Raw genomic sequence first — 12,891 nt, 5'->3', positions numbered from 1 at the left:
ACTGCTCTGCAGGTCACCTGCATGCTTTGAGTTGGGCTGGCCTTTTAAGGAGGGTTCATCATTTTTGTTGTGGCCTAGAAAAGGGAAAAGGGTTAGTTTTCCTTCTCTATTCACTGAATCTTGCCAACTGCAAGATTTTAATTGTAGTACTGTTGTTTGGTACTTTTATTACTGGTCTGCATAATAATTTTATTCTCTTAAATTGCACTTCTTGAAGCCTGATTAGGAACTATCATACTTTTTACTTGATATGAATAAATGAATTATTTCATGATGATCCTATGTTAAGTTTGAAGATGAAAAGTTGAGATTGTGCATATATTTTAGAGTGACTTTTAAAAATTTTAGGCTCAAGGTACTGATTGATTTTGTGCACTTAATTTTTTCATCTTGAATATCATTCAATTGTTATTTGATTTAATTTTGCTGCATCAGGTTCTTTCTTATTCTAACACTGCCTTGCTGTTATTGGTTCTGAACTGTTCAGACTGGTAAAAGCACATTTGTTGAACATAGGACTTTTCTACACTTGTACCGAAGCTTTCATCGTTTGTGGATATTTTTGGTTGTTATGTTCCAGGCAAGTACCTATATTATGTATCTTGCACAGATTTGTACAAGCATAATATTGTGACCTTACCTTTATGTTAGTTTTGTTGACTAAAGTAGTGTAACATAACCTTAGTTTTGTTGACTAAAGTAGTGTAACATAACCTTTTGGTATCTGCTCCTCTTGTTGCTTAGGCTTTGACTATTGTGGCCTTCAGTGATCAGAAAATAAATCTCTACACATTTAAAACACTGCTTAGTGTTGGTCCAACGTTTGCAATTATGAATTTCACAGAGAGTAAGTTGTCCTAATTTATCATGGAGTGATAAAACGTGAAACATGATTTTCTTACTTCATTTTCTTCTTCATCATCTTTTCACTGTTCTGTTTGTTGTCTGTCTAGGCTGTTTAGATGTTCTCCTTATGTTTGGAGCTTATAGTACAGCAAGAGGCATGGCTATATCAAGACTTGTTATAAGGTTTTTCTGGACTGGTTTTGCCTCAGCATTTGTGACCTATGTTTATCTGTGAGTCTTTAACCTTCAATCATAGGTTCTTAAATGGCATCTCTAAGAAAGCTAACACTATTTTATGATGCTGTGCAATTACAGGAAGCTTTTAGAGGAAAGGAATAGAAACAACTCAGACTCATTATATTTTCGCATATACGTCCTTGCATTGGGTGTATATGCAGGCATACGTATAGTGTTTGCGCTACTAACCAAGTTCCCTGCTACTCATACTCTTTCGGAAATGTCTGATCAATCATTCTTTCAATTTTTTAAGTGGATTTATCAGGTAGCTTTCTTCATCATGCAACATTTAAACTGTCTCCTTACTTCTCGTGAACAATTTCAAGTAATGAATTATTAATTCTTTTCAGGAGCGATATTTTGTTGGCCGTGGCCTAGTTGAGAAGAGCACAGACTATATAAAGTTTGTCCTCTCTCTTCTCAAATTTCAATTTTTTTGCACTGTTACTTGTTCAAAAAATTCTTCATGAAGATACACTTTATGTTAATTACTGTACTGTACTATTTTAATTAAAAAATGGTTTCCTTTCGACAATGAAACTATTGTTCTGTTCAATCAAGGCTGTCTTTGAACTCGGACAGACTCCTTAGCAGTCATTCCATGGAGTTTTCACTCTTCTCCTAGCCCAAATTCTTATGAAAATAATTTTTCTTAGCAGTAAATTATGTATTCCTAGCCTCTAGGTGAGTGATCAAAAGTTATCTACTATCACTTTGGAGTGGTAATGAGGGTAAAGTAAAAGTATTAAGAACAAAAATAGTAGAATTTTTATGAGATGATGTTATTGGGAGATCCAAAAGCAAACCGAACAATAGTCATAACCGGCTTCAAAGGTTCAGTTATGGTTCTTGATATTGGATAAAAAACCGGAATAAGAATTCACAGATTAAACCGTCACTTGAATAGAAAAAGTTGGGCACTTTGACAATGTAGGAAAATATGTACTTTTCAAAAAATAAAAAAAAAAAGAAAAAGAATTAGGAAACAAAGACCCGACGCCTAACGAGCTTGCCTAGCCTAAAACAGGTGAGGCGAGCTCCGGCGTCGTTTAGGGCTTTAGGCGTCCAGGCGACGCCTCAGATGCCTAACCCAGGTCCGAACTGTTTTTTTTTTTTTTTTTTTTTTTTAATTTTTTTTTTTTATGTTTTTTGTTTCTTTTAAAGAAAAAAATGGCGATTAAAATTGAGAACACTCTCAAGCCCTAGCCAAACGCTTCTGCCTTGTTTGACTTCGAACCTCCAGTTATTCGTCTGCCCTCGTGGCCTTGTAGCCTCGCAGCGCTGACTCTGCCCTCTTAGGTAGCCTCTTCTTTCTTCATTCTTCTTCCTTCTTGGCCAACTAGCCATTCTTTTTTCTTCCTTCCATTTCTTTTTTCTTGGCCGACTGGCCATTCTTTCTTTCTTCCTGTTCTTCTTTCTTGGCCGGTTGGCCATTCTTTCTTCTTGGCTTCTGCCCTTATATATACACACACACAGTCACACACACACACACTCATCGCCTAGTTGACTAGGCGGTCGGTAGCATCTTGCCTAGAAAGTCCATCTTTACAACAATGGTTGTTAAGGCAGCAGGGTACAAGTAATTAGTTTATACATGTAAGAATGTAGTTGTAATTAGTAGGCTGCTTAGCTCTGTTAGGGGATGTTTGGTTCATGGAAAATGTTTTCCAAAGGAAAATATTTTCCTTAAAGTGGAGGAAAATGTTGTTTTTTGGTGTTTGGTTCATGGAATTTATTCTCAAATTCCTCAAATTTGAGAATAACAAAATCCTTGGTTGGACCAAGGATTTTGATTTCCATGGAAGATGGGAAGAAAAAGTGATATGGTTTGACTATTTTACCCTTGTTTTCTTTCTTAATTATATTACTCTTATTAATTTGTAGGGGCATATAGGTCTTTATATTCGTTATTCCTTACAATTCCAAATCTAACCAAACAATAGAATTAGTATTCCCAGTAATTCTATTTCCACCAACCAAATAATGAAATTCATCTTCCTAGTAATTGTTTTTCCATGGAATTTCAATTCCACTTCCCTTAAAATATTTTCCGTGAACCAACCGTGCCCTTAGTGAAGGTTGTAGTTGAAATGAGCTCTGAACCTTACTACATATTTGTAGAATTCTTTTAGTTTACATTAAAAGGTTGTCTCTTCTTGTTTCCATTTCTAATTTCCAATAAAGGAAAAAGAAGAAAGAATTTGGGACTGGGAAGTAGCACAAACCTGAGGTTTTTTTTGGGGGTGGGGGGCGGGGGTATTAGCTTGTCATTAATTTGATATTAGTTTAGTCTTTTATGTGTATATTGTCTAAATCATTTATATGAAATTGGTATCTGCTAATTTGTTCAAAATATGTGTTTAGTGTGTCACTTTCATTGGGCTGTTTGGATATTAAATGACAATAACTGACCCCACTGAGAGGAAAAGTAAAGCCAATTGCCCATTGTTTTATTTTGTAGTGGAATGTAGAAATGGGTATTAAACTAAAAACAAATTATAACTTTAAGAATCAAATTGAAAATTTTTAAAACATTGAGGGTTAGATTAATAATAAGCTTAAACATTCTGTCATAATCAAGAATTTACTTGGAATGGACCCTTAATGAAAAAAGTTCAGTTGCAGTAAGGAACCAAACTTTCCAGATTATGCTACAGATTTAATATGAAGTTTGACAAGTGTGGAAATACAAGTTTAGAGCTATTTGGATTTGTGTGGGTTTACTGTGTTTTGCCATATTCCTTCAGTCCAAGGTGCTTCATTGTCAGAAAATATGTGCTTGGTTATCTATAATTTTGTGTGCATCTTTGTTACAAGTTTCTGAAATTTCTTTCGTAAAATGACATTTATGATCCTAGATACCTCACTATCATTGCCAATGTTTTTCTGTGTCTGATTTCTGGTGATTTTTTCTGATATTATGCATGTAAAGCCTCATTTGTGTGCATTATAAGGGATTGTAAACTGAATTTCTTTGATCCTTTATAGTGTGATTTTTGTGTGTTACTCGGTATTCTGATATTGATCTTGGGGCAACTTTTGTGTTGTCTACATTTTTGTTTTATCTGTTTAAATTGTATTTTATTGCTGCAGGTACGTGCTCTACTGGTTGGTGATCTTCATTTGCAAATTTACTTTTGCTTACTTCCTTCAGGCAAGTCACTACATTTTCCCTGCAACTGGTGTCTTTGCTTGATTTTTGAGATCCTTACATATTATGTACTTGTCAATTAATGATTGCAGATTAAACCCTTGGTTGAGCCTACTAGGATAATTATACATCTTCCTTCGTTGCAGTACTCATGGCATGATTTTGTGTCAAAGAGTAAGTTGCACTTCATTTTGGTACTTTTTAGTAAAATACATCATATTCCAAATAACAAAAGCCATCCTAGACTGTCATAAAGTATTATGCTGTAAAACATAGCTTGGTAACAAGTAATCTTTAGAGAAACAAATGCCTGTTCTTGCCCTATTCTTTGATGCAGATACAAAGCATCAATTGCATTGGAACAAAACTTCTCAGATGTGTTCTGCTGTTGAGATAGTTTGATATTTTAATACTCTTTTGTATTATAATGGATCTGTAAAATGCATTTACCTTGTATCCAAATAGAAACCAATCAAACCATATTGGGGTTCTGTGACATCCAGTGATGTCCTTTAGCACCTGCAAATACCGTTGTACATTGTTTGAATGCAGCATTCATAATGAATTGGTGTTGCTTCTAATTAATTAAACTAAAAACATATACATTAAAAGTGAATATATGTTATCTATTGAATTTGGGGGTTAGGAAAAATAAATGGAGTGTGCACAGTGTGTCAGATATTTCTATCTTAGGGTGTTGTTTGTTTTTCTTTTTAACTAAAGCTTCTTCACTGTAAGCATGAACAGTTATTACCTGTTTTGTACCTCCTATTTCTAGTTATGAAACATTTCGGATATAAAAATGAAACCTGATAACTTGTGTTTCTAATGGCAGATAATAATAATGCATTGACCATTCTCAGCTTGTGGGCTCCTGTTATTGCTGTAAGTGATTGTTATGGATTGGTTTGCTACATTCTGTTAGACTGACTTTTTCTTAGTTTGTATGTGTAATTTTTAGTCTATAAAATATATTTCTTACCTTGACATAACTTTTAAAGGCCTCTGTCCTGGAAGAAATTTTTGTTTGGCATCTATTATACTTTAGCTAAGATGGCATAAAAAAAAATGGTATAGGTAGCAACAATTCTAGAACAAAATCCCTAAATGCAGAGAAATTTACAACTTTTAGAATATCATACAACATTAGTGTATTGAACATTGGTCCTGTGATAGTTGTACCATTATCTATATTTTGGGGTTTTTCTGACATTATTGTTATCCACATGTAATTGGTACCAGGTGCGTCATCATTGACGTGAATGATGTTAGTCAAAGAATCACAATTTTGGAGTATATCATATCTTAATTCAAATAATTTTAATGCCTATCATGCTTTTGGTTTGTCTTGAATCCTTACTTTTTATCAGAATTTAATAGCCTAATTTTCGTTCCTTTTAATAGTAATGGTTTCAAGTACTACAAGTCTACAATGCTTGGCACTGTTATCCTAATAATTCTCCATGACAATGTGGATTCATTTTTTTCTTTCTTCTGTTTCTTCCAGTTTGATCTTGAATCTTCTTTCATGTATATACTATATACACATTATCAAGCACTGATTTTCTCTATTTCTCTAGATTTATCTCATGGATATTCACATATGGTACACTCTGCTATCTGCCATTGTTGGTGGTGTAATTGGAGCACGGGCTCGGTTAGGAGAGGTTTAAATTGCTCTCACCTATTTCAGAAATTAGCGGCAGTTCACTGTTATTATTATTTTTTTTTTTGAGTTTGTTTGTTTTTTATGCTTACGTGAGTTGAAGTTTGTCCAAAATTGGTTTTACCCAGATACGTTCGATTGCAATGGTTCATAAACGTTTTGAGAGCTTTCCTGAAGCATTTGTCAATAATCTTGTGTCTCCTGAGGCAAAGAGGTAATCATCATCTTGAGATTGACTAACTTGATAGTTGTTTAATTGTTTCTGCCTCTTCCCAATTAGAACTCCCCCTGTTGACTAAATGCATTGTTGGAAAGTGCATAAAGTATTTTCTTGTCCAACATCTCAGTTTGCTTCATTATGCTTTTTACTTTGTTATCTCGATTGTGGGTTGTTCTAATGACAGAAGGGTTATTAAGAATTTTAGGATAAGAGTAGATGCTACTTTTTTTGTTTTTTTTGTTTTTTGTTTTTTTTTGTTTTTTTTTTTTGTGTTTTTTTTGGTTTATATTTATGGTGATGGTTATTATGAAATAATAGAATCAGCAGTAGGTAGTACATCCTTTTGCAATGAATTCACTTTGTGGTACTCTTCTCATTCTGGTCACTTTAAATGCTACATATTTATCTTTGAGAGAAGTGTGTTCTTGATATCCAGTCTATATAGTGAAACATTTTACTTGTGATTTTACAGGATGCCTTTTGATGGACAATCCTCACAGGTCTGGCCTTTTACTTTCTTCATCCTTGTAGTTTTTCAATTTCCTTTTATCTTTTTAGTTGTCTTTTGTTATTGTTATTATTTGGTCTGGGAGATTTGGTAGCCTCCACACTTTATGGTTCTTTTATTTTTTGGGTACATCGGAAATAAATTGTTTCTTTTATACATTGTGTTTACAGAGTTCTCAAGATAACAGCAAGGCATATGCAGCGTTGTTTTCTCCATCTTGGAATGAGATCATCAAAAGCTTGCGCGAAGAAGATTTTATTAGTAATAGGTAAGTGACTGCTGCCTAAGCCTTCTTTCTATAGATCTATGTGTTCCTCATATGAATCTTTTTCTCAGAATTGTCTTAAATTCAAAACTTATTCTTTATGTGCTGTATTTTGTTAGAGAAATGGATTTGCTTTCAATGCCCAGCAACACTGGAAGTCTTAGTCTAGTTCAATGGCCACTTTTCCTACTCAGTAGTAAGGTAGTAGCTGCTAAGGCTTTTTCTTTTGGTTGCCTAATAGTTCAGCAATTATTATTTGGAATTCTCTGCATAATGAAAACTACTATTTCAGATCTTGCTGGCAATTGACTTAGCTTTAGATTGCAAAGATACCCAAGCTGATCTTTGGAGCAGAATATGCAAGGATGAATACATGGCCTATGCTGTTCAGGAGTGTTATTACAGTATTGAAAAGATTTTATATTCTCTAGTTGATGGAGAAGGGAGGCTTTGGTGCGATTCCTCTATCTTTTGTATTTAATAAGTGAAATTTTATAGCTTGGTTCATGGAATGATATTTTGAGGGAATAGAAATCCTATTGCATATGGAATGAAAATAGACTAGGAATAGAAATCTTATTTCATTGTTTGTTTCATTGGAGGAACTTTAGGAATTCTAATAGTGTTTGGTTGGTTTAAGGAATAGAAATGGAATAATCATTCTAAAGACAAAAATACCCCTATCACAATTATTACATATTTAAATATATAAATAAATATGTATGTATATGTATACACACACATAAATAAATATATAGTTAGATATTTGTAAGTATGTTTGTGTGTGTGTGCGTGTGTATATGATGGATGATACACACACTAACATGCATAATATTTATTTATTTATGCTTTAATTGAATGAGGAGAATTGAATTATTATATGAGAATTCTTGAGTTCTTAGGATCAACCTAATATCAACCCCTCCCCAAGTAAGGGAAATAACTCATCCTGGTAATACTACTCTTATAGTAAAGAGTTAACATACGGTGGAAATGTGGAATAGGCTTATTCTTGAGAGTACTTTTCCATTTCAGACCAATTCCATGAGTCAAATCTCTGTCATTATTTACCATCTAATTTGAGAGAGTATTTCAAGTTCTGAGGTTATTTCTTCTGTGCTCTCTTCTTATCAGGGTTGAAAGAATATACCGGGAGATCAACACTAGTCTTTCAGAAGGTTCCATTTTCACAACTTTGACACTTACAAAACTCCCTAATGTATTGTCAAAACTGGCAGCACTGACTGGACTTTTGGTAACTGTCCCTTTCCCTTTTGATTATATGCCTGTTAGAAATGTTATTTCTTTATATGGATTATTTGTTTTCACTTGTGCTTAGTATTCCTTGTTTGAAAGAGTTGGCCAATTAAAGTGGTCCAATTTCTGATTCTTTTCACGTTAATTAATGGATAAAGAAACAGGGTTGGAAAAGACACTTTTACTCTAGGTTCTTAATGGGGTGAAAAGTGAAATTCCCTATCTATTTTGTGACCGTTTCTGGCCATTGTATCGCAAAGTCCAGTTAGATTTCCCCTGTTTACCCATTATAGGAGTGTTAAGAGTTCACATTGAAAAATAAGAGAGAAACATATGGGTTTATAAGGCCATAGGTTAGACTAGCTAGTTGATTGGATTCGATCTTTTAGTGTGGTTTGGCCCATGTGCATTACAACCCAATTGAGAGACCTCAGCCCAATCTTAGATTCTAACAAGGAGGATTATTTGACTTAGGGATGGCTTGGGATTTTTTTGGGTACATTTGATTGGGAATGGGGGAGGTGGTGTTTGAAACTAAGACTTCTGTTGCCTGTGAAAGGGTGTTGCTTACCTACCACTAAGCTACAGCTTAGTATAGAAATTACTTTGGGCATAGTCCTTTCCTGGAGATCAAAGGCTTTATATGGTCTTAAAATTCAGCCGCAGTTTATTTTATTGGTGTAATGTGGGCTTTCAAGAACACTATTCCTTTTGAATGATAGTTACTTCAATGGATGCACCTCCAATTTTATTCTGTTTGTTCCCAGTTCATGTAATTCTCTTTGCTGCCTCTGGTCATTTTTTTTTTTTTTTTGGAGGAGCATTGTATTTGCATGTGCTGATATGTTCTTATGAAAATGGCTACTAAATTAACATTTAAGTTTTTTTCTCTTTAAAGATACAGTTTATTTCACAAATTGGTCATGCATAATTCTTTCTTATATTATTCTGGCATTGAATTTGTTGCTTCTTTTCTTAAATGAGCAGTACTTTTCATAAATGGTTCTGGCAGTTCAATTTTTTCTTATGAATGTTGAAATACTATTTCAGAGTCGAAATGAAACTCCTGAACTTGCAAAAGGTGCTCCCAAAGCCATGTATGAACTGTATGAGGTTGTTACACATGATCTGCTAGCGCCTGGCTTGAGGTACTTTCTGTGGAGATGATTCCTTTGTAGTATTATTTTGATTGACTACTAGTAGTTTTTAAGAGTTAACACATGTTCTGTATCTCAGGGAGCAGCTTGATACATGGAACATATTGGCAAGGGCAAGAAATGAGGGACGACTGTTTTCTAGGATGCAGTGGCCAAAGGATCCTGAAACTGTAAGATTTTAACTTTGCCTTTGTAATTTGTCATTTTGTTGCTGCTATAATACATACTTTAGCTGGGTCAGTAAGGATGTTTCTGATATGCTGAAGTTTTTTATTCCTATTTCTTTATTGCAGAAGGAGCAAGTTAAAAGGTTGTACCTTCTCTTCACTGTAAAGGATTCTGCTGCTAACATACCCAGTAACCTTGAAGCAAGAAGAAGATTGGAATTTTTCACAAATTCTTTATTTATGGACATGCCTCCAGCGAAGCCAGTTTTTCAAATGATGCCATTCTGGTATTATTCATTTACTAATCTGTTTTTGCAATGCTGCCTTTCTTGTGTTATTCATTTACTAACCTGTTTTTGCATTTGTTTGCTTCATAAGATTTGCTTGAGTTTTAACTTGTCCATACGTAGACAAAACTACATATCTAATAATTGTCTTTGTGTGCAAATGGTTGAAAACAGTGTCTTCACACCTTACTATAGTGAAACAGTGCTTTATAGTTCTTCTGAGTTGCGGAGTGAAAATGAGGATGGTATATCTATACTCTTCTATCTGCAGAAAATATTTCCAGGTATGTGATGATGAACTTCTTATTTGCTCTTTGTTGTTCTAGTCTTTCACTTTGTGCATGTATTATTTGGGTTCTCATGTTTGTTACGTCTTCTCTTTACTTACATTCTTGCATTACCACATAACATATATTTAGGCTGTTCAGTTGGTCCCCACTATTCTTTTTGCATAATGTTGTATCAATCTAGGCTAGCATTTTAAGGCTGAACAATACGTTTTTATTTGTATCTCTCGAATTATGACATTGTTAATGCTTATGTTGGATACATAATTTCAGATGAATGGGTAAATTTTTTGGAGCGGATTGGTCGAGGTGATAGCTCAGATGGTGAAGTTTTTCAAGAAAGCTCAAGTGATGCTTTAGAGCTTCGGTTTTGGGCCTCTTATCGGGGCCAAACTCTTGCTAGGACAGGTGTTTTTTTTTTTTTTTTTTCCTGATTTGATTCTTCCACATGCCTTTAGGTTAACTATTATTCTTACTAACCTTCAGAATTATGTTTTCTCCTTGGCTTTTATTCACAGTACGTGGTATGATGTATTATAGGAGGGCTTTAATGCTGCAGAGTTTTATGGAAAGGAGACCACTGGGAGGTTCTTGCTTTTTTTTTTTTTTTTTTTTTTTTTTTTTTTTTTTGATCTTCTATTATTTAGTTCTCTTTATTATGCTGTTTAAACAATCTTAATCTTAAAATTATTTTTCTTCTCTATACAGCGGGGGTTTATTCCCAGACGAATTTTCCCACAACACAGAGTTTTGAGTTGTCACCTGAAGCAAGAGCGCAAGCTGATTTAAAGTTCACTTACGTGGTTTCATGCCAGATTTATGGGCAGCAGAAGCAAAAAAAGGCTCCAGAGGCAGCTGATATTTCTCTATTGTTACAAAGGTTTATAAATGACTAATTACTATTTTTGCTACTTTTTCCTTTGTTGAAATATTATAGTATAGTAGTTTATTTTGCATTACTGATTTGGTTATATTTGATTGTTATGACTATCTACTTAGCTCTTTAATAGCAAACCACAACTTTTTTGAAGTCCATTCAAGAAACACGAAATTTTATATAAAATGTGATACTAATCAAACTGCCTTGACTAAAAATTTCCACCTTTATGACAGACTATTACCATTGTGATATGGTTGTCTATATCAGATTCAAAATTGAATAACGTACTAATAAATAATGTTACCGGACTGTTACTAAGTCTATCACAATGAATAAAATACTTGCGTGATCGGTATATGAGTTTCTTTTATGCTAAAATTGTTAAGTACTACTAAGAAATGTAATAGGACTGTTTCTAAGTTTATCACAATGAATAAAATATTTTTTTTTTTTTTTTTTTTTTTTAAACATATAACAGTTTCTTTTAAATTGTTACTAGTTCATTTCATATTGAAGGTTAAACATTTGTTGATGAAAAACTAGAAAGTTAGAACTAGTTTTTGAAACAGTTACTAACATGAAAGAACTACTTGGCTTCCAAGCTATAGCGTTTGTATAATTTGAAATTCTAATATCTAGTGATATATTCTTACTTCTAGGAATGAAGCACTTAGAGTCGCTTTTATACATGTGGAAGAAAATGCTGGAGCTTCAAAGGAATTCTATTCGAAACTTGTTAAGGCTGATGCACACGGTAAAGATCAGGTATGCAATTATTTTCAAATACTTCTAGGTGCTGTGTTCTGTATTCATGCATTGGAATATATTTTGGGTAATCGTAAATTATAGTATTAACTCAAAGAATACAAGTACTCGGGGCATACCCCGGTCCAAGAGGGAAGTCCACAAAATTAGGAGCCACCAACAATAATAAAGGTGGCAAACAAAATACAAGTAAGCCTAAAACATGGCAAATAAAAGAAGCCAGACAGGTAGGATCACAACAAGTGGATGGACGTTATTTCGACATTTGATAATAAAGGTGGCAAACAAAATACAAGTAAGCCCAAATAAAAGAAGCCAAACGGGTAGGATCACAACAAGTGGATGGACGTTATTTTGATCTGAATGTGGAACAATTTGGAAAGTAGAGGAGTAAGGGTGTGTTGGAGATTTCTGAACATGGAATCATTGTGAAATGCAGTCCTAGTCTTTAGTTTGAAATTTTAGTGCACATCAATGGCAATGGAACTATGAAGACAGTTGAATCTAATAGATCCATTCCTGATTTCCTCCTTAAGTTTCATTTTCATTCCTTCTCTTTCTCTTTTCTTCTCCCTCAAATTGAAGTATGCTTTTCTCATATTTATTATTCACTTAATTATTATTGTATATCAGGTGATCTCCCTGATCATACTGCCGTTTTTTTGCTTGTGTTTGCTTTATCTTCAAACGAAGCCTTAGGATAATGTTTTAATGGGCATCTGGCTAGGTAAAAATCCATGTTGTTTGTGTGTGTGTGTGCATAATTGCTTGATTTGAATTACATCATCATTTGTATTTAGTGATATTTGAATGGACATGATGTAGCAATTCTAGTTTCTTTAATATCTACTGCAGTCCTGTTCATGAGTATGTAACGTGTGCTGAAATTCTTGAGGATATTTTCTGTCCATTTACCTTGCCATTGTAGGCTTTTGTTGCCTAGTGGACAACCATTCTGTTGCCACGGTGGCCATTATTCTGGATTTAATTTCATTGCATTTGCTGTAGGAAATATACTCAGTTAAACTACCAGGAGATCCAAAGCTAGGGGAAGGAAAGCCAGAAAACCAAAACCATGCCATAATTTTTACCCGTGGGGAAGCTATTCAAACAATTGACATGAATCAGGTGATTACATGTTACATCTGCATTTTGAGATGGTGTTGTCTGTATCTTTCTTCTATTAATTAATTACAAA

At 33.9% G+C, this 12,891-nt stretch overlaps 1 protein-coding gene and 1 long non-coding RNA gene across 3 annotated transcripts in view; both read left to right on the top strand.

Moving 5' to 3' along the window:
• Positions 1-12,891, top strand: part of LOC109174108 (callose synthase 10) — a 36,464-nt gene that overhangs the window by 10,838 nt on the left and 12,735 nt on the right. The window contains exons 12-36 of one of the 2 annotated variants that reach the window (XM_019323394.1): positions 13-91; positions 488-580; positions 745-847; positions 954-1,077; positions 1,162-1,348; positions 1,434-1,486; positions 4,177-4,237; positions 4,327-4,408; positions 5,070-5,119; positions 5,815-5,901; positions 6,029-6,114; positions 6,593-6,620; positions 6,799-6,896; positions 7,013-7,094; positions 7,186-7,346; positions 8,028-8,148; positions 9,201-9,298; positions 9,387-9,477; positions 9,601-9,761; positions 9,936-10,045; positions 10,322-10,456; positions 10,567-10,635; positions 10,760-10,928; positions 11,588-11,693; positions 12,702-12,821. In XM_019323394.1, the coding sequence (XP_019178939.1) occupies positions 13-91; positions 488-580; positions 745-847; positions 954-1,077; positions 1,162-1,348; positions 1,434-1,486; positions 4,177-4,237; positions 4,327-4,408; positions 5,070-5,119; positions 5,815-5,901; positions 6,029-6,114; positions 6,593-6,620; positions 6,799-6,896; positions 7,013-7,094; positions 7,186-7,346; positions 8,028-8,148; positions 9,201-9,298; positions 9,387-9,477; positions 9,601-9,761; positions 9,936-10,045; positions 10,322-10,456; positions 10,567-10,635; positions 10,760-10,928; positions 11,588-11,693; positions 12,702-12,821 (2,554 nt within the window). Of the gene's footprint in view, positions 1-12; positions 92-487; positions 581-744; positions 848-953; positions 1,078-1,161; positions 1,349-1,433; positions 1,487-4,176; positions 4,238-4,326; positions 4,409-5,069; positions 5,120-5,814; positions 5,902-6,028; positions 6,115-6,592; positions 6,621-6,798; positions 6,897-7,012; positions 7,095-7,185; positions 7,347-8,027; positions 8,149-9,200; positions 9,299-9,386; positions 9,478-9,600; positions 9,762-9,935; positions 10,046-10,321; positions 10,457-10,566; positions 10,636-10,756; positions 10,929-11,587; positions 11,694-12,701; positions 12,822-12,891 lie in introns of both variants that reach the window. The other variant, XM_019323393.1, reaches the window with a different exon arrangement.
• Positions 1,494-3,581, top strand: LOC109174111. Its single transcript, XR_002053018.1, has 2 exons — positions 1,494-1,771; positions 3,347-3,581. It is a non-coding gene; the product is annotated as an uncharacterized LOC109174111 (long non-coding RNA).

The sequence above is a fragment of the Ipomoea nil genome, unplaced genomic scaffold (assembly GCF_001879475.1).
Source record: "Ipomoea nil cultivar Tokyo-kokei standard unplaced genomic scaffold, Asagao_1.1 scaffold0519, whole genome shotgun sequence".
Lineage (NCBI taxonomy): Eukaryota > Viridiplantae > Streptophyta > Magnoliopsida > Solanales > Convolvulaceae > Ipomoea > Ipomoea nil.
This window is presented reverse-complemented; position numbering and strand designations above follow the sequence as displayed.